Source organism: Pseudoliparis swirei, chromosome 23, assembly GCF_029220125.1.
Source record: "Pseudoliparis swirei isolate HS2019 ecotype Mariana Trench chromosome 23, NWPU_hadal_v1, whole genome shotgun sequence".
Lineage (NCBI taxonomy): Eukaryota > Metazoa > Chordata > Actinopteri > Perciformes > Liparidae > Pseudoliparis > Pseudoliparis swirei.
Window position 1 is genome coordinate 14,995,031 of NC_079410.1, and position 24,219 is coordinate 15,019,249.

Here is a 24,219-nt window from a genome sequence, read left to right on the forward strand (position 1 = left end):
TACAAAGCACACTTATGCTGCGTTCACAACAAAAGCGTTGCGAATATTAGGTTAGATCCAGTTAGATTCACCAACGGCATGACGTCAATGATTTCGGCGGGAGCATCTCAACACTGATTGCCATTTGTGCCGCGCCATTCACATCTAATCACATCCATTTCCATCCATTCACATGCATTCACATCCATTCACATCTATTCTCATCCATTCACATATATTTCCATCTTTTCACATCCATTCACATCTATTCACATGTATTATCATCCATTCACATCCATTCACATCTATTTCCATCTAATCACATCCATTCACATTCACATCTATTTCCATTTAATCACATCCATTCACATCTATTCACATCCATTCACATATATTCACATCCATTCATATCCATTCACATCTATTTCCATCTATTCACATCCATTCACATATATTCACATCCATTCATATCTATTCACATATATTCACATCCATTCACATCCATTTCCATCTATTCACATCCATTCACATCCATTCACATATATTCTCATCTATTCACATCTATTCACATCCATTGAAATCCATTCTCGTCTGTGCATTGACTTTGCATGGGATCTACTGCTAATTCTCAACGCTTTTGGTGTGAACGCAGCATAACGCACACACTTGAACCTGACCCACACACACACACTACACTTATGTGTCGCTGTACAACCTTTCACCTCACACACACAAGGGCCCTCACAGTTCAGTCACAGCAAATATAGTGATTGAAAAATATTGAATTATACAGTTTTTCTCGATTGCTGAAACACATTTTTTGAAAGCATGCCTCGTTTTCTCAAAACTCTAAACACAAATCCCAAAACCACTCACACAAAATGCAAAACCCTTTATATCTCCTGAAAAATGCAACTTTGCTTTCAAAACAGTGTTATGACACCTCAAAAGGGTATTTTGTTTTCAAATGACAAACACAGCCCATTATATGAGTCGACATTCTGAGCATCGATTGAACACTGATGTGCTCAATGGAAAACACTATGAAATGGGAAAACACCAGTATGAAGGCCTTATCAGGAGCATTATGCCTTTATTAGCATTATGTCCAGTGTTACTGTACGCTTTCTCCTGTTGTAAAATATTGTAAATGTATAATGTTTTAACTCAAAATATAAAACACACAAATATATAACAAAAATGTTTCTTTCTTTTTTCTAATTTTTTCACAGAACAAACAATAGAAAATAGACCACTACAGTCAACAAAAAAAGAAAGAAAAGTGTAAATAAAAAAGGACAGCAAAAATACTCCTCTGCCTCTCTCGTCTCCTCTACCTTCCATGTTTTCATCCATTCTTCTTCAAATCAGGAGGTCACCTGTGGCCCTTATATTGCTAAAGCCTTGATTCCAAATTGCACAGAAGCCGTGGAAATGAAAGTTTGGGAAATTGAATAGCAGTGTGTTCTGTCTGAACACAAGGAGGTGTGGCATTGATGAAGTGTGCAAAGTAGAGAGGATGGTGTTTAGTGTTTTGAAGAAAGTGTGGTTAACAATTGAAATCTGTCTAAAGCAGATAATTGTGCTTATAGTTTAGCAGAATTTAGGGAGTTGGCACATGAATTACAGGTTGTGGCCATTGTGTTATAAGTTCCAGTTTTTGTGTGTAGTCAATTGAGAAAAACTGTAACTTGAAAAAGAGGGGACTATGAGTAATGAAATGGGCTTCCTCTTTGACATATTTCCATTATTTCATGCATATTGAGTCAAAGAATGTGAAACCGAGTGTCACCTTGATATTGAAGCAGAAAACAAAGTACACACATTTTCAGGTTCACCTTGTAACCACAAGTGTCAGTAATGGACTCCCCCCGGGACTCCATTGGGTTGCACATTTGGGTAAATAATCAAAATCGAGAACAGCATCCCTAAATAATGAGCTGAGAGATGCTGAAACATTCTGTAGCTCAGAGAAACTGCAGAATTGGGTGATAATTGTTTGTGGAGATGTCACACAATGAACGAGACATTTGTTTACATCGGAATATTTGATTTCCACAACAGAAGAGATTACACATTATATTAGAATATTTTCTGTGGACACGGGCAGGTTATCATGGCCTTGTTTATTTCAGGCAACGTCTTCCTCTATTGATAGAGATAACTGGGACAAACTTCTTAACGCTGACAAATAATGTCTATTCAACTTTTCACCATTGAAATGCACTGAGAAATGAGAAATGATATGTCTCTGTACCCTTCCACATTGTTCAGGCAGAGAAAGCTTTTCTGCATTTCACGACAGGTTTGGGAACTCATTACCTTCTCCCATCTGACAGCTAGACTTCAGGTGGCAGATAAGGAAGGAAGTGAGAAGAGAAGGGGGCAGAGACAGGGTCAGTGGCAAGGACATGCAAAGTACCAGAAGCCCACGATCAAGGTTGTGTTAGTGTCTGTGTCACCCAGAGGCTGAGGAGGAGCCTTTGTGTCTGGCTGAGGTCTAATGGGATGTTGACCCGCCCCTGGTCCTGTCTGTCAAACATCATCAGTCTTGACAAAAGGAGTGACATAGGGTAGCACAGTGTCCCCCTGAAAGCAATTCAACCCATATAACAAAGGCAGAGGGAGAGACATGTTGACAGTAGACATTTGGGAGCCCATGGCTTAGAAAGAATATGAGGAAGAATAATAAATCCACACACACACATATATATATATATAACAGAATGGGAAATGACTGTTAGCAGATTTAATAATACATTTAAGAGGTAATCAAGGCATTTTACATGGTAACAATAGAAACAATAAAAGCAATTCCAATATAAACAAGAGAGATGACATAACAGTAAAAAAGAAAACTCAAATATATATAGTATAACTAGCATCACAGGTGTAAATGCAGTTGAAAATGGCGAGGGATGAGATGATCCCATCTGGCTTTTGATTTTGGCTCCCAAAGACACAAAATACGTTTTGTATTCCCTTTGCCAATCAGGCATTAAAACACACATGAATGACTGCAATCAGGGAACACTTGTTCTATAAGATATGCTATTATATTATCCATATACCTCATTTGCCACCTGCCAATTATGCGCAGATTTATTGTAGTTTGTATACTGTATATTTGTTATATTGTGTTGTACAATGTGTATCGTATTAACCTTAGCTGTATTTGGAAAAGTTGTGTTTACGTCGCCAATCTTCAGCAGGCATGAAATTCTGAGAAATGAGTGTTGGATGTTGGACCACCACCACGTGGGACCTCTTTGGTGCCTCTCTGCTCTGCAGTGAGATGTATGTGGATCAGATAAATAAGTGATAAAACAAAAAGAAACTAGAACGGGCACTCGGTAGAGCGCATACCTTCGCATATCACAAGATTGGGCATTGAATTATGAACATTTTGGCATTAGTTGCATGCCAATTGGACAACAATGTATCGTGCTATGGTAAAAAAAAAAATTTGACCTTTCCATGACCTTGACCTTGAGCCGATCGATCCCAAAATCTAATCAAATGGTCCCCGGATAATAACCAATCATCCCACCAAATTTCATACGATTCGGTTCAATACTTTTTGAGTTCTGCGAATAACACGCATACAAATAAATAAATAAATAAATACACGGCGATCAAAACATAACCTTCCGCATTTTCAATGCGAAGGTAACAACAGCCACATCTTCACATTGTTCCTCCAAACATGGAGTGATGGTGTCATGAATATGTATCCGCTGTCCTCTTTACTCCGCTCCAGCAGCTCCCAGTATGTCATTTATTTTGTGCAGGTACATATCTGTGGGGAGCATCTCTGTTTTGCAGAGGTGAATGAACCTGTAATGTGACACTTCATATTCTTCCGATTTGCACCACCTCTGTGGCAGTATGGCATTAGATAGTCGATCAATCATGTGGATAAACCATCCATGAGAAGGCCGGTGTCAATAATGGAGGAGGAGCATGAAATAAAAAATCCATCGTAAAAACACGATGTTGCACTGAAAAACAACTATTACCTTCCATTTTGTTGTCTTTTTCAGCAAAGCTACAATCAGATATTAACAATAACTACTATTAGCCTTTATTGAACATAATGGAGTGCAGTCACATTCCTCTTGATCTTAATAAAGACATGTTTTGTAATGCTCGAAATCAATATTTCTTTCTCCATCGACGTACAAGACAAACAGCTGTTTAGACTGTTGTGTTTAAATCATGTGGTATGGGAGGTAGTGACGGGAAAAATGCTCATGTTTACAACTGTTCAACGTTTGCATCATTGGTCATCAAGAAAGTTATGATTTTAGAGTCTCATGTGAGAATGTTGCTGGATATGTAACTATATCCAATGAATTTGCATTCAACAATAATATTTCATGCACCTCTGTTGCATGATTTTTTGGGCGTTTGATTCTGGGAAAATGTAGGAACGCAACAGACTTCATCTAGGTATGATGTAAATATTGCTTTTCATTGCATCTGATATTAAAGAGGGTTCTTGTTATTTCAATTCGGCCCGAATTGTAATCTGATCATTGTATGCAAATGAGGGATGTCGAGCTGGCTGACTTTTTAACAAACGCGGAGGCGATGTGGGATACGGAGGCGTTGTGGGATCCTCTGGGGGGATGCTGTCACGGGCGAGACAAAGGGCGCATGGTGAGAGACAGATTGCCAAAAGGCGAACGTTGCTATTTATTCAGTTCGGTGAACACCTGAATGCTGCTGCACAGACTCCATTGCAGGAGAAAGACTTGTCTGCAGTTTTTTGTACCATACTGCTTAAAAGTTAAAGTTAATATTTACTCTATGAGCAATGAGCATGCAGTCAGTCAGGGCATACAGCACGTCATAGATTATAAATAAAGTAATCTCAATCACTGATTGCAAAGACTTCTTCACTTTCCCTCAAAATGTGCAAAAAGAAACGTTGATAATGTGATAAAGACAGCGGCTCTCTACCAGCCAGCATTTATTACCAGAACATGTCCTTCACAGATGCACACTTCATAATAACACCTGTAGACGTCAAGGAGCACCACAGGAGGGATCCCTCTACCACGAGCAACATAATAACATTACAGACAAAATGATACAGCGACTGTGTGAAAGAGATAGACGCAGGAGGAAGTCAAGCAGCTTGAGCCACACGACCTCCTCTCCACCATGTGAACCAGCCTCTTCCTCCTACAATGTAAAATTCAACTAAACTCTGTACTTTCTGATTTCAATGACCGTAATAACCTCTCAAAATTAATAAAATACTCAGCATTCAAGGTTTATCTTGAAGCCCAAACACACACACACACACACACACACAAACCGACTCATAAGCCAAAAAAATTAAGAATATGAATAAAATGTAACGTTTGGAGATGTTATGGCCTCAACAGAATCAAACTGTCTAATGTCCATAGGTAGGTTATTCTAGAGGAAGGGGGCATGATTGGAGAAGGCCTTAGTGCTGGTCGGATTATAAGACATTGGAGATCAGGCAGGCAGGAAGAGCCGAGGCCATTTATAATTCTGAAGGCTAACAGGAGTGGAACTGGTGTCACATTTTCTAGTTTTAGTTAATTCTTTCAGCAGCTTTCACAATTATTTGAAGAATTCTAGTACTTGAGCGTGGCAGCCCTGACAAGATATTCCAATAACCCCGTTTGATGATCCAAAGGTGGGAATTAGATTATCTACTTAGACCTGATTTTATTACCTTCGCATTGAAAATGCGGAAGGTAATGTTTTGATCTCTGTGTATTTATTTATTTATTTGTATGCATATTACTCGCATAACTCAAAAAGTATTAAACCGAATCGCATACAATTTGGTGGGATGATTGGTGATTATCCGGGGACCATTTGATTAGATTTTGGGATCGATCGGGTCAAAGGTCAAGGTCAAGGTCATGAAAAGGTCAACATTGTGTTGAATCGCATGACATTTGGTGGGATGATTGGTTATTATCCGGGGACCATTTGATTAGATTTTGGGATCGATCAGGTCAAAGGTCAATGTCAAGGTCATGAAAAGGTCAAAATCTTCTTTTTACCATAGCACGGGCAATTTTTATCCAATTGAATATAGAATATACACTTTTATTAATCCCCAAGGGGAAATTAGTTCTCTGCATTTAACCCATCCTTTTTATATATATAGCAGTGGGCTGCTGCGGTGAGCGAAGCACTGGGGGGGGTGGTTCAGTCAAGGACACAACACTTTGACTTGCATGAGAGGAGGGAGAGAACCCGAACACCTTGCCCTTGCATTGCAGGCCCTCCCCCCCCCTGAGCTAGCAGCCCGCCCAAATGCAACTAATGCCAAAATGTTCATAATTCAATGCCCAATCTTGTGATATGCGAAGGTATGCGCTCTACCGAGTGCCCGTTCTAGTTTTTAGTGTGCTGATGAATAGAGAGGATTCAACCACACTTAACACAGAGATGAATAACTGTTGAACTTTGGGAGAGCCCATTAAAATATGCATATAAATATGTTTGTGTTCTGTTATTTAACTTTTTGACAACACTAAGACCTTGTAACATTGATAATCCATTCATATACAAATGTTTGTGATATTCTTTGGAACATAAAGGCATTTTTAAGTAGCAAGACTAAAAATAATAGCTCAGACATTTAGTAACAAAGCTTGTAAATGCATAAAAATGGTTTATACACATTGCCGTGTTGAAAGGGACAAATACAAAATAAAGAAACAGAGTAAAACCCTCTTAAAACCTTTTATGAGAAAATATATTATAGTTCATCTGAAGTACTTTTGATTGTAAATTGGCCAAGGAGATGGTGATACATTGGCTCCATCAATGTTTAATCAGCATCTACTGCGAGAGCGTCTTTCTTTACGGTGTGTCTGTGACAGAGGGTTCATCATCACTCATCAGTCCTTTCTTTCTCTCCGTCTCCTCTCAGGTGTTCACCAGGTACGGGAAGTGCTACATGTTCAATGCTGTCGAGGAAGGCAAGACACTCCGCACCACCATGAAGGGAGGGACAGGAAACGGCCTGGAGATCATGCTGGACATCCAGCAGGATGAGTACCTGCCGGTGTGGGGGGACACAGGTACGCATGACCACCTTGCTCACCCGTCCTGCTTAATGTGAACAGATTAGAGTGAAAAAGGCAAGTCTAAAGAAAATGTTTGTTTGTTTCATCACCGCGTGCTGCATTCAAGGATAACTAATAGGTCATTTGTTTGATGTGTTGTTAAAGAGATAAAATCACTATTGCCAGGTAACGTACAATACAAATTACCTTGTTTTGCTTCCAAGAATATTTAGTAATGATGTATGTATGACAGCACCAGATCAGAGAAAACATCACAATATGTTCTCCTTCTTATCTTCTTTCTCCCGACTATGTATGTCTCAATCCCTCCACCAATAATGTGGTGGTACAAATATTCCTTTATCATGTTGTCATAAATGAGGTTCAAGCAAGCTCTCGCTTTTCATGAAATATGACCCAAAAGACATTTTTACACGGGATACAAAACCTTCTATACAGGATCTTGTTTTCCTGCCTTTTTTCTGTCTTTCCCCCTCTATTTAGTATTGTGTCATGCGATGGAAATATATCCAAACTGAAGTCAATTAAAGAAATAAACAATTAAGTAAATTAAGTATTTTAAACTTTCCCGATTAAGCCTTTGGGCCACAAGTAGTTTTATATTCACATGATTAAAATCAGCCATAATTAACACAGAAAAGATTTAGGTTCCTTTTGATGAAATCACTTCAGAAAGCGTGAGATGGCCTTTATCTGCTTTTTCATGTAAAGGCCATAACACAGACACAAATATGTTCTTAAACATTATACAAATACATGTGAAATTATTGCAATTGCTATTGTTAACAGTAATAATTCTGTTTTCTTTAATGTTGTAGTGTTGACTTGGGTTTATAAAGTGTTGCATTGCACTCAAATACTAAAGGATTTGCTCACAAAATCACAAAAAAAGAAGCTGATTTGTAGAGTACGAGCACCTTTTCTGGAGCGCTTGTTGTTACACATACCTCACACTTGTTCTGCTGCTGTATTCACTGGATTCACTCTGACTCTAATCTCAGTGCATTGTCAGTCACTGCAGCTCCGGTTCTGAATGGCTATGCCAATAGTTGTCCTTGCTAACTTGTCAGTTATCGTAATACATATTAAAAACCCTTTCAAGTCAAACACAGAAGCCTCTTTGATAATCTTTATTACAAAGATTATTCACAATCCTGATGTGCATACCGGATATATTGTTAGTGGCTCAGATTGAGTATTTTCTGGAGGCTTGCTCCCTGAATGTCTGCACAGTGAAGCTCATTGAATGAGCGGCTCACGTCTGAACCGGTGGAAGTTCAGACGGAGGAGTTCCCAGAGCAGCGAGCCAAGCTCTGAGGAGCCCGGCAGATAGGCGTGATTTACTTTAGGCTCAACTTAAAGAAGATCCATCATCAAAAAATCCCATCAATCCTGTGGACAACAGGTCCCTCAGCCCCCGGTCCTGAACTCCTCTTGGTTGTATTTCGGTTCAATCAGACTACTCCAGCCACCCCGCTGACAACATGTGGAGCTTCTTCTCCTAGTAGGCGAACAGTTCCCAATGTCCTTGTTTATCGCTTTGTGGTTTAATTAACCCAGATGAGCCGAGTCAGCCTCAGCAGGGGCCGCAGTGTTTCCTGAACTGAGCCAGATCCCATTGCTGTGCAGACATGATGGACACACACTGCTCAGGGATTATCCCGCATCTCCTCCCACCAATTAGCTTTTTCTTTTTCTCCATCCAATACCTTCTACCCCTCCTGGGTTCTCTTATCGTTCATCATCTAGAGGCTAGCAGTCGGTCTCTGGGGTTCTATTAGCACACTGCTCTCTCCAGGGCAGCCATGATACTCCTCCTCACTTCATCGTGGTGAACAAAAATATCACAAAATAATGTTTCATCGTGTGAAAAAGGAACAAGACTGATATAAGTTTGAATGTTGGGAGAAAACAAACGGCCTGTTGCCTGGATACCCAGCATCCTCCTGATCGTGTTGCTGACCAGACGGCTCAGTGGTCGCAATAAAGGGATTGGCTGTGTCCTTCAGTTATTTCCATCCATGCTGCTCTCACATAAAACCTTAAATTATCACATGAAGGGCACCAGGAGTTCATTTTAATTAACTAGGACTCTAAACACAACTGTGTTGTATTGTAGTGTCCTTCAGTTTGTATTGTATGCATGACATCTGAGACGGAGATGAGAGAGAGAACAAAATTAAGCTTTTGGTTCCACAGATGCTACATGTTGACAAGTTTCTTGTTTTTAAGAATGATGTAATAAACAAATCTAGAGAAAAGTAACTTCAAATGAGTTAGAAATATGTCCCACAACATGCACCATGATTACAAGAAAAAAAACATATATATATATATACGGATGCAAACCTATATATATACAGTATATATACACTACCGTTCAAAAGTTTGGGGTCACTGAGAAATGTCTTTATTTTTCAAAGAAAAGCACTGTTTTTTCAATAAAGATAACATTAAATTAATCAAAAATACACTCTATACATTGTTAATGTGGTAAATTAATATTCAAGTAAGAAGTGTCTGGTTTCTAATGAAATATCTCCATATGTGTATAGAGGCCCATTTCCATCAACTATCACTCCAGTGTTCTAATGGTACATTGTGTTTGCTAATCACCTTAGAAGACTAATATCTGATTAGAAAACCCTTGTGGAATTATGTTAGCACAGCTGAAAACAGTTATGCTGGTGATATAAGCTATACAACTGGCCTTCCTTTGAGCTTGAAATTTGAAGAACAAAATGAATACTTCAAATATTAATCGTTATTTCTAACCTTGTCAATGTCTTGACTATTTGTTCTATGAAATGTTCAATTCATTTGATAAATAAAAGTGTGAGTTTTCATGGAAGACACGAAATTGTCTGGGTGACCCCAAACTTTTGAACGGTAGTGTATATATATATATATATATATATATATAGGTTTGCATCCGTGAACTCTCAAGTTTCCAATCTTACACTGACCTTTTTTGAAAAGTAATTTGCAGTTTGCAACGTCAGGCAGGCTTGGATATTAGATTTGTCAAGCAGTCTTGATCAAAGTAGTCAGTTTACACACTCAGCACCCACCACATGTCTGCCTTCAGCGGGACACCTACCAAATGTTTGCAGTGCGGATACCAGACCTTTAAAAACATCACAGCCTGGGAGACTGTGATGAAACTGTGATGAAACTTCTCAGATGAAACGTCAGAGACCAACATGTCAGGAAGTTAAACTTGAAGACCGAACATGTCAGAGTTCCGTATCAACCAGCGGCGTTACGCTTCCCCACTTTGTCTATTTTTAACAGCATCAGTGATGAAGTGATGCAACAAAAAAAGTTATTGATTTATCGAACACTGTTTGATCTCCTCTCCAAGTGGAGGCATTAGAAAGAGGCCTGCCACATCAAGTTCTTTAATCTCTCCCGTTTTGCTGTTGTATCACATCACCAGTCTGCGCTTTAGGTCTCCTTCTGTTTCCGTCTAAGTGCCTTCCATCATCTCAGATCTTGGCTCTTACACTGTGTGGAAAAGCTGCGAGTAAAGCCTGAGATGAATTTGAATGCAGAGCTAAGATCTTGCTTTGCCTCTGCACTCGTTGTGTCTGTTGTTATTAAATCAAAGCGATGGGGAAAAACACTCTTGAGGAGCACCTGAAGGAGCTGAGGAATGTTTGTTCAGCAACAGGTTAAACCAAGTGCAAAGCTGAAAACACCTTGATCCTTTGAACTTCACTGCGTGGGTCTCTTTTCCCCTTGGAGGCGATTGCTCAGTGGAATGTTTGCGTCTGTGCAACCTTGTGTGTGTCAAACTATTACTGACGCTGGTTGGAGACGTAGTCTTCTTGAAGTGCACCAGACATTGGTGAGGACACATGGCGGAAAGAAGTTACTCATTTTTAAAAGGCATCTTTAATTAATGGTAGTGTTGCTGAAATTCAACTGTGTTATCATAAGTGGCACAAGTGGTCTCTGTGGCGCTCATTTTCTTCTGTTTGGAGGACATTTATTTCATTTTCAACCTTATTGTAAATTGGGAGTTGTCTCTGCGGACGCAGAAGCTACATTTGCACCCAACAGCAAAATTAGACATTTTTGCAAACCGGGGCAATAAAATGTGACAGTTTCTCTGTGGCAGCAGCCTGAGTGTGTGAACTGAGATTGGTTTATTTTTTAAATGTGCCTAATGTAAATTTAAAAGAAGTGAATATATGAACTTAAATCCTTAGACAATATACAATGTGACATGTTGTTGTATTTTAAACATATATTCATAAACACTCAAGTATTTCACAGAACAAGTTCCTCATTCAGCCCATTGCTCCTCTCCTGTACCTCTCATCCTCTCTCCAGCCCAAACACTTGAACCACCTAAGTGTATTCACTGTCATACAAAGCACCAAGACCTAAGTTATGATTGTAGCAGCAGCAGATAGCGCCATCATTTACCCCAACTCGTCATATGAAGTCAAATGTGCATGATAGTGGTGATGAAATACATTGTAACTCCAAATCTTTGTAATCTTTTATTCAGCCAGTGGTGCACTCAACACCTGGGAGAAATCCCGTGGGGCTTCCGCCTTGATGGGTCAGTGGGAAAAAAATTAATACAAGTACACTCTGTGAGCCTGTCAGGAGAGCATGCTGCGTGCGGGCTCACTGGCCAATCACAAACAAGTTAGTTAAACTCGAGTCATAGGCTCCACTATTGCCTAATCCCTCATCCCTCTGTTGCAGCTGAAAAACAGTGGATACGTAGTTTGCGTGTCACAACCACCTCGAATCATCTAGAGTAGTTATGGTTGCAATAGATACATATGTTATTATATTACATATTTGTATACAGAGTCCCGCCCACTGAGTGCACCAGTGTTAAGCTAAAGTCTTACGATATGTAAGTATTTTGCGTACTGGATGTTGCTGAAGCTCAAGGTCAGAAATAACATTTCTTATCACGTTCTAATTAATCTTGATCATCTTTTAATATAAAAAGCAGAACAGAGTGGAGCAAAAACAAGCTCAGCCCTGTGTGCTCTGATCGCTAACTCACACACACACACACACACTCATTTTTGTGCAAATATAAATATGTAATTTTCACTGAAAGAGATCGTGTCCTTACACATAATGTTTCAAAAGAATGTGAAAAATGGAGTCATAGATGAAGCTTCTCGGTTGAGAAGATCTGCTACTTTTCAGAAAATCTCTGTTTTTTGTACGTATTGTCAGACTAAACATCACCTGAGTGGTCCTCAGTCATGTTTGTTCTTTTGTTCGTGCCGTTTCTTTTCCACTGTTGTTTCATGGTGTTCTGAGTCTGGATATGTTATTCATACTCAGAACTTATGACATTTTCAAAATGCATTTTCAAATAACATTTTCTTTTCATCATTGTGGATTCAAATTAATATCTGATTAAAGCGAAACACTTTTCAAATTCAGTTACTGAGAAGATCTTCTCACCCGTATAATTGTACCCAGCACTCACTGCAAAGATCTGACTTCAAGCCCAAAATATATAAATCCAATATATTTGAATATTCCATCTCTGTCTTACAGCGCGACAAACAACAGCTGAACACATGACTATTGATATATATATATATTGTTGTGCACTACATCATGTTAGTGCAGCTAATTGTTTACGAAGAGCAACACAGCTATGTTTACAACAATCTGACAGCAGAAAAGTGCATCTTATTGAACATCTGCTTAGTTTTTATGTTACAGGATAACATTGATGTTGTTTTAACTTTACTATTATTATTAACACATTCCTCTAACACAGACCATAACCAACAATGTTTGCTGCTAATCTATTGCCCAGGCAGTGACAGCCTGATAGCGAATACCTCTTATAGAAATCCATTGTAATACATATACCATTAAAAACACATTCAAGAGCCAAACTGGATGTCATATTCCTCTATCACAATTAACAGGTGGTGCAGTTAGTGCCTGTATCTGTGTGTTGTGCAGACATCAGTTGCTGTTAACTGTTCTTTATAATGAAGGCATATGTCACCCGGTGCAACAGCGTGGCTTTTTTATGTGTTTTTGATTGTCTTTGGACCACTATTGGAGCATTTGTCTAATATCATGTTTTCATTTGACATAACACTAACTAAAATATATGGTAATGTATGATGAAATGAAGGTTTTAAGTCGTGAAATGAAAAACGGGGGCATCCTAATCCAAACACAACTTTGTCTCGTTTACCTTGGTTGAGAGTATTTTGACCTGGTTTAGTCGTAGCAAATTGTCTGGTTTAAACCTGAATTAAGCCTCAAAACCTCCCATGAGATTTAGTCTGATTTGCCCCAAGAGGACTAGATAACACTATATGGCCAAAATAATGTAGACATCGGTGTGGTGAACTTGAACTCCGACTGCAAACCAGACCTCATCGCCCCACCATCGGTGTTGGATCTCAGGCTCTTGTGGCTAGATCCCAACAGCTGGGTTTGAACATCTGGTGGAAAGCCTGAAACCAGCTGAGTGCAGAGCGTTATGCATGTTAATGTTGTTTAGTCAGCGGTCACACCTCCTCCCCCTCTGTCCCCCCTGCTGAGCTGCACATCCACCGAGCCCTCAATAACAATGGGCTCCTGGGCTCCTCCACCTCTCTGTGACGACTGACCAGGTGAGAAGACAGCTGGAGAAACTACACCAGCGCAGAGCTGAAGGTCCTGATGGCATCAGCCCCAGGGTCCTAAAGACCTGCGCCACCCAGCTGTCTGGTGTCCTGCAGCACCTCTTCAACCTCAGCCTGAGGCTGGGGGAAGTCCCGGTGCTGTGGAAGACGCCGTGCCTGGTCCCTGTCCCAAAGAAGTCAGCACCATCTGGCCTCAACGACTACCGACCGGGTCCCTCACCTCCCATGTGATGAAGGTGCTGGAGGCTGGGTCTTGCCCACCTCCGCCGCAGGTGAAATCATCGTTGGACCCTCTGCAATTTGCTTACCAGCCTCATGTGGGAGTGGACGGCGCCATCATCTACCTGCTGCAACGAGCTCAGTCGCACCTGGATGGAACCGATGTCTCTGTGAGAGTCACTTTGACTTCTCCAGTGCATTTAACACCATCCAGCCACTGCTGCTGAGTGAGAAGCTGCGGGTGGCCATCTCCTGGATCACTGACTACCTCACAGGCAGACCACAGTTTGTCAGAATGGGCCGTGTGCTGTCTGGAACGGTGGTCAGTGATGTTGAGCCCCACAGGAACTGTTCTGTCTCCTTCCTCTTCACCCTGTACACCAGTGACTTCCAGTACAACACGGAGTCATGCCATCTGCAGAAGTACTCTGATGATTCTGCAGTGCTCGGGAGTCATAGGGATGGACGGGAGGAGGAGTACAGGGCAGTGGTGAGTGACTTTGTAAAGTGGGCCGATGAGAACCACCTGCGGCTGAACGTGGCCAAGACCAGAGAGATGGTGGTGGACTTCAGGAGGAAGGCGACAGCTCCTACACCTCTGAGTGTCCTGGGAGTGGACGTGGACATGGTGGAGGAGCAAGTACCTGGGCGTCTCCATCGACAGCCGACTGAACTGGAAGGCCAACATCAACGCTGTGTACAAGAAGGGGATGAGTCGCCTTTTTTCCTGAAGAAAGCCCTTCCTTCAAGTGCAGCAAGATGCTGGAGTTATTCTACCAGTCGGTTGTCGCCAGTGTGCTTTTGCCATTGTCTGCTGGGGAGCAGCATCGAGCCGTGACACCAGCCGCCTTAACAAACTGGTTAGGAAGGCTGGCTCCATCATCGGCTGCCAGCTGGAGCACTGGGAAGGGGTGGGAGAGAGGAGGGTTGAAGAAACTGGTGTCCATATTGGACAACCCGACCCCCCTCCCACCACCTCCTAGGGGTCAGAGGAGTTTCTCTCCCAGTCTCCTCACGCTCCGCACCCACAAAGAGAGATACAGGGGAACATTTCTGCCGACGGTGAGAGGCTCTACAACAGTTCACCTCTTGCCAGATCACCCTAACCCTTCTTATATATTGTGTTTTTAACTTCTTTATTCTTGTGTGTTGCTGCTACTGACTCGACAAATTTCCCCTTGGGGATTAATAAAGTATATATCTATCTATCTATCTATCTATCTATATGGGAGAATTGTGCAGGTGTTGTTTTTTCATATTCAGTATACTCCTCCGGAAACACAATCCTTTCCCAGGGAGTGCAGTAAATGAAGTCGATTTAATTAAATGTTTGTGCTAAATACACAGAGCGCTAAGAGCTTCTTAATTGTACGGCGAACACAAGGACAAGTCACAGCGCTGGACAGAGTAGCAGGAGACATAAAGGACATAAAACCTGTCAGCCACAGACAAGTACGAGACCTTCATTACGCAGGACTATATTTTACAGGACACACACACACACTCTCTGATTATCTCCCTCAAACAGCCAATTTTTCTTTCATACTATTTGTCCACACATGGACAACATACACACACACACTATACTGTCCTCTTTGAGAATGATTGTTTTTCAAACTCCCAGTGCCCGAAAAAAGGCCTGTTTGATTCCTTCATCTATTATTTAGGATGAATTCATTCGAGCTGTCGCCACATCCGTTACTGCCGGTGTTTGATTGATGAGTGTATCGCTGAGAGAGATAATGCTATATGCTGTGTGTGTGTGTGTGTGTGTGTGTGTGTGTGTGTGTGTGTGTGTGTGTGTGTGTGTGTGTGTGTGTGTGTGTGTGTGTGTGTGTGTGTGTGTGTGTGTGTGTGTGTGTACGAATGATGTAAATTGCAGAGTAAAGGTCCTTTCATCTAGTCAGCACCGAGCCTCCTTCTCCTCACTGGTGTTTTCACTAATGGGCCGGCAGGTCACCGAGAGTTTGTGTTATAATAAATAATCTTAAAACCTTGTAGCTTTGAGTCGAAAGAAACACATCTGCTCAATGTTTCATACAGGAAATTCAGTTTTTGACTCTCTGCCGCATCTGTTGCTCCTTTATTCCCTGAGCAATTTATCTGAACCAGTCAAAAAAGCCAAAGACATTTAAATTCTTTTCTTCACATATTGGTTTGTTTATTGCCTGAATAAATCATCTAACCTAGTCTTACCATCTGTCTCCATTTCCAGAGGACACAGCCTTCGAGGCAGGTGTGCGTGTGCAGATCCATAGCCAGGCAGAGCCCCCGTTCGTTCACGAGCTGGGCTTCGGCGTGGCTCCTGGCTTCCAGACTTTTGTAGCCACACAGGAGCAGAGGGTAGGTGTGCCTCTCTTCCACTCCTACACAGTTCATAGCTTTTCTCCTCCTTGTGTTGCGTTTCACTTCTAATCCACATGTTCAGTTTATCACTCAGAGATAACAAAAAATAAATACCTTTTAAAAAACCTCTGTGATTTATTGCTTGCCATAACAGGTATGATGGGATGGTGTGCAAGCATGTGTGTGTGGGTTCTTGTACTTCTATCCCATCGGGGACTTTTACCTGAGTGCACACCGCCCCACGGGGACTTGTGTCACCACGCGGATAAAAAATGTCCCAAGTGGCACACCACTCACAACAGTAGACACGCCCAATGCAGTCGCTCTGAAATAAAACTTGCAAAAATGCACTTTTGAAAAAGCTTTTAAGTACCTACGTGTGTGTGTGTGTGTGTGTGTGTGTGTGTGTGTGTGTGTGTGTGTGTGTGTGTGTGTGTGAGAGATCCTAAAATGTAAAACATTCAATGAAATAACGAACATTTATTGTGTCTGATTCAACTATGTAATCCAAAATTTCAAAGAGTTTAACAACCTCTCAAAAAATAAATAAAAATATAATATTAATATAACAGTCATAATGTTGTGTTATTGTTATGTTACTTTTCATATTGATATGTTATTTAAATGGTTTATTTAATAAGGGACAGTGCACATTGATAAAAACATTGCAGTAAATGTGTCTGTGTACTTGTGTGTTGTGATGCATTGGCCACATTGTTTAGAGAAACTTTAATGTCAGTAAAGTCACATTGAATTGAACTGAATTTAATTTAATCTAATGAAATTGAATTGTATTGAATGAAATTGAATTGTGAGAGAGATGGATAGATGAATATTCTATTTAAAAACTCTCTGATTGCAGCATTTCAGCTTTGTTACCATTAAAAGAGCAGAAAAGAGCTGAATATGCGTCCCAGTACCCTCTACACCAGGCCTATTCAACTAGCGGCCCGCGGGCCGGATGCGGCCCGTTTGAGTTTAATCACGCCCGCAGACTGCCCCTGCAAGTAATCAGTATAAAGTAAAGAAAAATAAAACTGACGGACACGCCTCTTTTATACATTGAGACATTTAACCCAGAGCCATTGAGTTTCACTATTGCCTCAACCAAACCTGTATGGTTACATCTTTATGTTACGCACCCGTGTTGGTTGCCGTTGTACCCTACTGGTTTTCAGACCTACTGGTTTCCTGCGCGTGCGCGTTGTGTTCTCTTCTCGTCTCTGCGGGGGGTGTCTGCTCAGCACCAGATTGTCACACACAACAAAACATATTGCTTTGAATCTTCGCCGCCGTCTATCCATGTCATTGGTTACGATTGTATAAGTGAGCAGTGCATCGCAGCCACGGAGGAAGAAATACATTTTCGAAAAAATAAAAATAAAAAGATCGCCCGACCTGGTTTCGATCCCTTCACAAAAGGAGTCTGCACTCAAAGACATGCAGTCTGTGCGCTGCGCCACCAGATATTAGTGTCATTCCAAGTAATTTATATATTGATCCATGAAGTCACATTTCTTATGTTTTCATGGGAACAGTTTGGTTTGGGATCTGAAACAACTGGTTGCCTTGAGCGGATATTTACACTTTGAAACATGTTTATAGTGATGCTTGTTCGCAACACTTTTGCCACACAATACCGACGCATTTTCGTGTGTGACTGTTTACCTGTGGAAATATACATTACTGTTTTTAATTTTGAGCCATTATTTGATCAATATTCTGTGCGGCCCTCACACCCCCCGTGATTTTCTTATCCGGCCCACTTGCTACTGAAGTTGAATAGCCCTGCTCTACACCCTAAATCGTCCTCAGTCGCCTCATGGGGTTTGTTAACTGACAAATGATAACCCCCCCCCCACACACTGTCAGTGGCTTTGTCCTTGTTGGTAGCGAGGTGCTTCACTCCAACTCACACCCACTCAATCATACTGAAGCTTTGTTCCATCACACATGGACAACATTAAAGGCTGCAGCTCTCACCGATACACCCAAGGATAGTGAATGCAAATAGACGTAAAATAAAAAACAATGAGCTGTAAAGGCGCTAAAAAGCTTTGTAGAGATGAGATAGTTATATGTGGGGTGATCACTATAAGAGACCCCTTTCACATACCACTAAACAAGTGATGTGTTGGTATCACAAACCTATTGATAGCCACTTAAAGTTCTTTTTCCTGTAGTTTTTTTTCTTAATCATCATGAAAAAGTGAAACCAATTTGCTATAATTAGGATCGGGGAGTAGAAAAGCCTGATTTCTTGACCGTGAACACAGGCCTCTAAAGGATTGCGACCAGCAGCTCTGTGCGTAGAGCCGTCCCTAAACCTTGTCCAACCCTGTGGCAGCCACAGTTTATGTCATGGGAGGCTGATATTTAACATTGAGGTCAAGTGTGTAGATGATAAGATGTGTGTATTCATACCAATTGGCAAAAAGGGGGTGTGGCAGTGTGAGTGGCTTGCAACAAAAAGGCACACTCAAATACCACGGCCAAACCCATGAACCGTTTGTTGTTCATGTACTCAGCAGAGAGCTCCTATTATATTGGTGTGGTTTAGCCCTACTCCTTATTGTATATCTATGCCCCCTTTTATAACTCATGAACTGTATTTGTGCTTGTTACAATATGTATGAGCATGACAAAGACTTGAGACCACGCTTCAGATGGAGAAAGTGTATCAGTGACAGCAGAGTTTGAGGATAAAAGGACAAATCATTACATATGGTGCATCCTAATTAAAATGATTACATCCGGAGTTCAAACACAAAGTAGTCTCTGAAAATTCATTTCCACCAGTAAAACATTTTGCCCTAACCAGCTTATCAAGTGCACACCAACATACTGAATGTGAGGGATATTACATAAAAAGAATATTCAGTTTTGAGAACATTTCTGAAGCAAGATTCAGTTGAAACTTTGTCCCACTACTAAACATTACAGCTCAGAGATTGGCCTCAGCAGGAAGGAAGCAGAAGAGATCTATCCAGTGATGTTTAGGCCTCCTGGGTAATGAGCCTTTAGGGCTAATGTCATCTTTCAGCCCAGTGCTATGACTGGCAGGGGTGATGGCAGTTCCTCCTCTGCCTGCTATGAAAACACTGCCCCTAGCCACGAGCCCGCACAGTGGGGAACACAGCACATTTAGCTCCAGCTAATTAATGCACAATTGCACTTTGTATCAGACGTCTGGGAAAACATCTCCTGCTGCTAGATGTTCCCACCTGTCTTGTTAAGCTTCTTCTTCTGCAGAAACCCAGAGGGCACTGTTAGCAATGTTCAAAAACAATCTGATAATGATGATTGGGTAGAGTATCTGGGTCACAGACTTGTGTTGGGGACTTATGGAACACATTTTAAAAGCCTTGATGATTGGTTGATCTTTGTCATGGATACCAATCAGTCTTTCTGTGAAAGTGACTTGTTTTGGCTAATGACGTTGAGCCTCGATCAAAGCAGCGCAATTAAGTGAGCGATAAGTACAAAGTGCACAGCCTACAGTGAGGGTTTGAATGTGTCCTCATTAAAGCTCTCCAGACATAGAAATTGCGTTTGACTAAAGTTAAAAGAGCACGGTGTTCCCTTAGTTGAGAAAGCCATTCCTCAAACGGATTAATCAAAACTCTTCATTATACTACACCCACTTGCACTTCAGGTTAAAATGATGTCGTCAAAGGTCAATGTGATTTGAAAAAATCTGGTTTTTTTGCCACAACTCATGGGATTAATTAGCTAATTAACAACTTCCCACACATGGCCAATAGTATAAAATATGTCATTATTAATTTCAGATATTTTGCACAGACTGCTTGAGGTACAATGTTTTACCTAAACCAGTGCTCTATAGTTTCCATTCCAGCTCACCCAACCAGCACTAATACAACGACCTTATAAAAAACCCACTGTTCACAAATCCAACTTTTTTAGCAATGTTCCCTGCTGACAAACTTGTAAAGCCTAATTGAAGCATTGCTCAGCTGCAACAGGGGAACGGATCATTGATTAATAATACCCTGAGTGTGCCACAGGCCTTGTTGGATAGATCATTATCAGGTCAATTTAGGGAGGGAAAAAAAGTGATATTGAGCTCATTGGATTATCTGATTACAGAGAAATAATCAGCTCTCCCATCAGCCACATCTGACTAATTAGCTAAGAAGTGAAGATTAGCTAAGGTGTGATGGTGGTTTTAAAGGTTTAGGATGCTGCAGAGCACCTTTCTTTAGTCCCTAATATAATGAATAGCATCTGGATGGCAGTCTGCATTGCATGTGCTTGTTGCTGGCTTCAGGGAGGGCATGTTTAATTATCACCGTAGACATAGTGGCTGTGTCCAGAAATGACTCGGGGCTAGATTGCGGTTTGGATTGTGTTTTAATTTATAGTCCTGTGTGTGGGTGAAGTGATCTAAAGATCTGAAGCATCAACCGCCCTAGAAGCACACATACAACGTCGCCTGAAAGAGGAGGCAGGGTTTCAAATCCTGTCACTACTAACAAGCAAACTGCGGCCAAATTTCACCTGGCAGGATGTTGTGTTTTGCCTCATGTGAAAAAAAATTGCTCTTTTGGCAGAAGAAGCTTCAGTTAGGACGCAATGAGATGACAATGAAGGGAACTGGGGGAAAGAGGGTGATGGGTGACGGATGTCGAGCTAGAGCTCGCTGCCTGTGTTTTGGAGCAGATGGGCCTCCACACGGCTCGGCCCGGTGTCCCTCCTTCATCTGCTGTCTCAGTCCTTAGAGGCACAGGAGCAGGAGGAGAACATTTGGAGTTGTTGTGCTCCCATTGCCAGGCGGCATGGGATTTTTCTGACAGAGTCTGGCTATCTGTTGAATAGTTTTCCGCACCACCTGGTTTGTTGTGTTTCTCTTCTGCTGCTCTCCATTGGATGGTTTTCAAGGACTAAGGAACGCATTTGTCACTCTGTCACATTCATTGAATGTATTTTAACTCTAAATCTGTCCTTCTGTACACATGACATCTATTGCATCTGTCCATCCTGGAGAGGGATCCTCCTCTGTTGCTCTCCTGAAGGTTTCTTCCCTTTTTTTTTCCCCTGAAGGGTTATTTGGGAGTTTTTCCTGGTCCGATGCGAGGTTTTGGGGCAGGGATGTCTATGTGTACAGATTGTAAAGCACTCCGAGACAAATTTGTAATTTGTGAAATTGGGCTATACAAATAAACTGAATTGAATTGAATTGAATTTGGAGGGCTGTTGTACGGATCTGTCCACATTATATATGGACAGATCCATAAAATTCAATTTGTAAAAAATACTGGGTAGAATATCCCAAAAGAAAATATTTATATATATTACATTACATTACATTACATGTCATTTAGCAGACGCTTTTATCCAAAGCGACTTACAATAAGTGCATTTCAACCTAGAGTACAAACTAAGAACAACAAGAATACAGGAAGTAACATTTCCTCAACATAGTCGAACTACAAAAGTACCATAAGTAAGTGCTATCTAAGTGCCACTGAAGTGCTAATCTGTGTTTTAATCCAGATATAGTCGGAAAAGGTGTGTTTTCAGTCTCCGACGGAAGATGTAGAGACTTTCTGCTGTCCTGATGTCAGTGGGGAGCTCGTTCCACCACTGAGGAGCCAGGACAGCAAACAGTCTGGATTTCGAGTGATTAGCTCGAGGTGCAGGAGGCACAAGTCGATTGGCTGTTGCGAGGCGAGCGGAGCGAACGTGCCGGTGTGACCATATCCCGGATGTAGACGGGCCCGATCCGTCTAGAGCACGGTATGCCAGGACCAGTGTTTTGAAGCGGATGCGAGCAGCCACGGTTACCAGTCGAGAGAGCGGAGGAGCGGAGTGGTGTGGGTGACGGGAGGCTGAAGACCAGTCGAGCTGCTGCATTCTGGATGAGCTGCAGGGGTCGGATGGCCTTAGCAGGTAGACCAGCCAGGAGGAGTTGCAGTAGTCGAGGCGTGAAATGACCAGAGCCTGGATCAGAACCTGCGCCGCCTTCTGAGTAAGAAGAGGACGTATTCTCCTGATGTTGTGCAGCATGTACCTACAGGAACGCGTCGCAGCGATGTTGGCCGTCAGGAGAGTTGACTGTCGAGTGTCACCCCGAGGTTCCTGGCAGTCCGGGTAGGGGCCAACACAGAGCTGTTGAAGGTGATAGTCAGGTCGTGGGTGGGGAGCCTTTCCTGGAAGGAATAGTAGCCCAGTCTTGTCAGGGTTGATCTTCAGGTGGTGAGCAGACATCCACTGAGAGATGTCAGTCAGACAGGCAGAGATTCGTGCCGCCCCCCGTGTTTCGGACGGTGGAAACGAGAAGATCAGTTGGGTGTCATCAGCATAGCTATGGTAGGAGAAGCCATGCGAATGACAGAGCTGAGAGAATTTGTGTACAGAGAGAAGAGGAGGGACCCAGGACGGAGCCTTGAGGAACCCCAGTAGTGAGAGGACAAGGATCAGACACAGATCCTCTCCAAGATACCCGTAGGTGCGGTCTTTAAGGTAGGAAGAGAAAAGAGCGAGTGCAGTGCCTGAGATCCCCAGGTCCTGAAGAGAAGAGATCAGGATCTGGTGGTTCACGGTGTCAAATGCTGCAGAAAGGTCGAGAAGGATAAGGACAGAGGAGAGAGAGGCTGCTCTAGCAGTGTGAAGCTGCTCAGAGACAGCAAGGAGGGCCGTCTCTGTCGAGTGGCCGGCCTTGAATCCATATATATATATATATATCCATATATATATATAATTATAAGAAGTATACATCTTTTTAATTTTACCTCATGATAGAAGTCCTTTCATTTTCTTTCTTGCTTGATGTATACAGTCAAATTATTTTGATCTTTCATTTGTTTGTGGTGGCCAGCTGCTGGGAGACATTGCACATATAATTCAATTCAGTTTATTTTATAAAACCCAATGTCACAAATTACAAATTTGCCTCAGAGGGCTTAACGATCTGTACACATATGATATCCCTGTCCCAGGACCTCACATCGGATCAGGAAAAAATCCCCCAAAAATAGAAAAAAACCTTTAACGGGGAAAAAAGGGAAGAAACAGAGGAGGATCCCTCTCCAGGATGGACAGAAGCAATATATGTCATGTGTAGAGAAGGAATCATTACAGAGTTACAACATATTCAATGAGTATGACAGATTGTATGAATAATTAGTAGTAGGCATGGACCACGATCCAGACCTCCAGAATCCATCAGGCAGATGGAGATAGAGAGGAGGAGTGGAGGGGGAGGGGGGGGGGGCATCAGCAGGGCCATGTCACCAGACACAGCCAGGTCCTATGAGACATGAAGTCACAAAGACTCTAGGGAGGAAGCAGAGTTAATAATGTGTGATGGAGAGATGTCAATTGATCCATAAGTAGAGAGAGAGGAGGAGAGCGGTGCTCAGTGTATCCTAAAACGTCTCCCAGCAGCCTATAAGCCTATAGCAGCATATCAAGGGGCTGGACCAGGTGAACCTGATTCAGCCCGAACTATAAGCTCTGTCAAAGAGGAAAGTCTTAAGTCTACTCTTAAACGAGGTGACTGTGTCTGCCTCCCGGACTGAAGGTGGAAGCTGGTTCCATAAAAGAGGAGCTTGATAACTAAAGGCTCTGGCTCCCATTCTACTTTTTAAGACTCTAGGAACTACAAGTAGCCCCACATTTAGTGAGCGCAGCTCTCTAGTGGGGCAATAGGTACTACACACTCCTTAAGATATGATGGAGCATCACCAATCAAGGCTTTGTAGGTGAGGAGAAGGACTTTAAATGTGATTCTTGATTTTACAGGGATCCCAGTGCAGAGCAGCTAATACAGGATTAACCGCATTTATCAGGCTGTTTAATTATTTCAAAGGGAGAGTTCCAGTCAGCACCATCGAGAACAAGCACTGTTGCTGCAGCTGGCCACAGTAGCTGCAAAACTCAATCGACTCGTGGGTCGTCCGTTCCAGCTGGATTAACTTTTT

The 24,219-nt window shown here is 41.9% G+C and overlaps 1 protein-coding gene across 1 annotated transcript in view; it reads left to right on the top strand.

The window, feature by feature from the left end:
• asic2 (acid-sensing (proton-gated) ion channel 2) overlaps window positions 1-24,219 on the top strand; it is a 110,435-nt gene that overhangs the window by 75,546 nt on the left and 10,670 nt on the right. Inside the window, exons 2-3 of the mRNA XM_056406458.1 lie at window positions 6,911-7,061; window positions 16,143-16,270. Of these exons, the coding sequence (XP_056262433.1) occupies window positions 6,911-7,061; window positions 16,143-16,270 (279 nt within the window). The remainder of the gene's footprint in view (window positions 1-6,910; window positions 7,062-16,142; window positions 16,271-24,219) is intronic.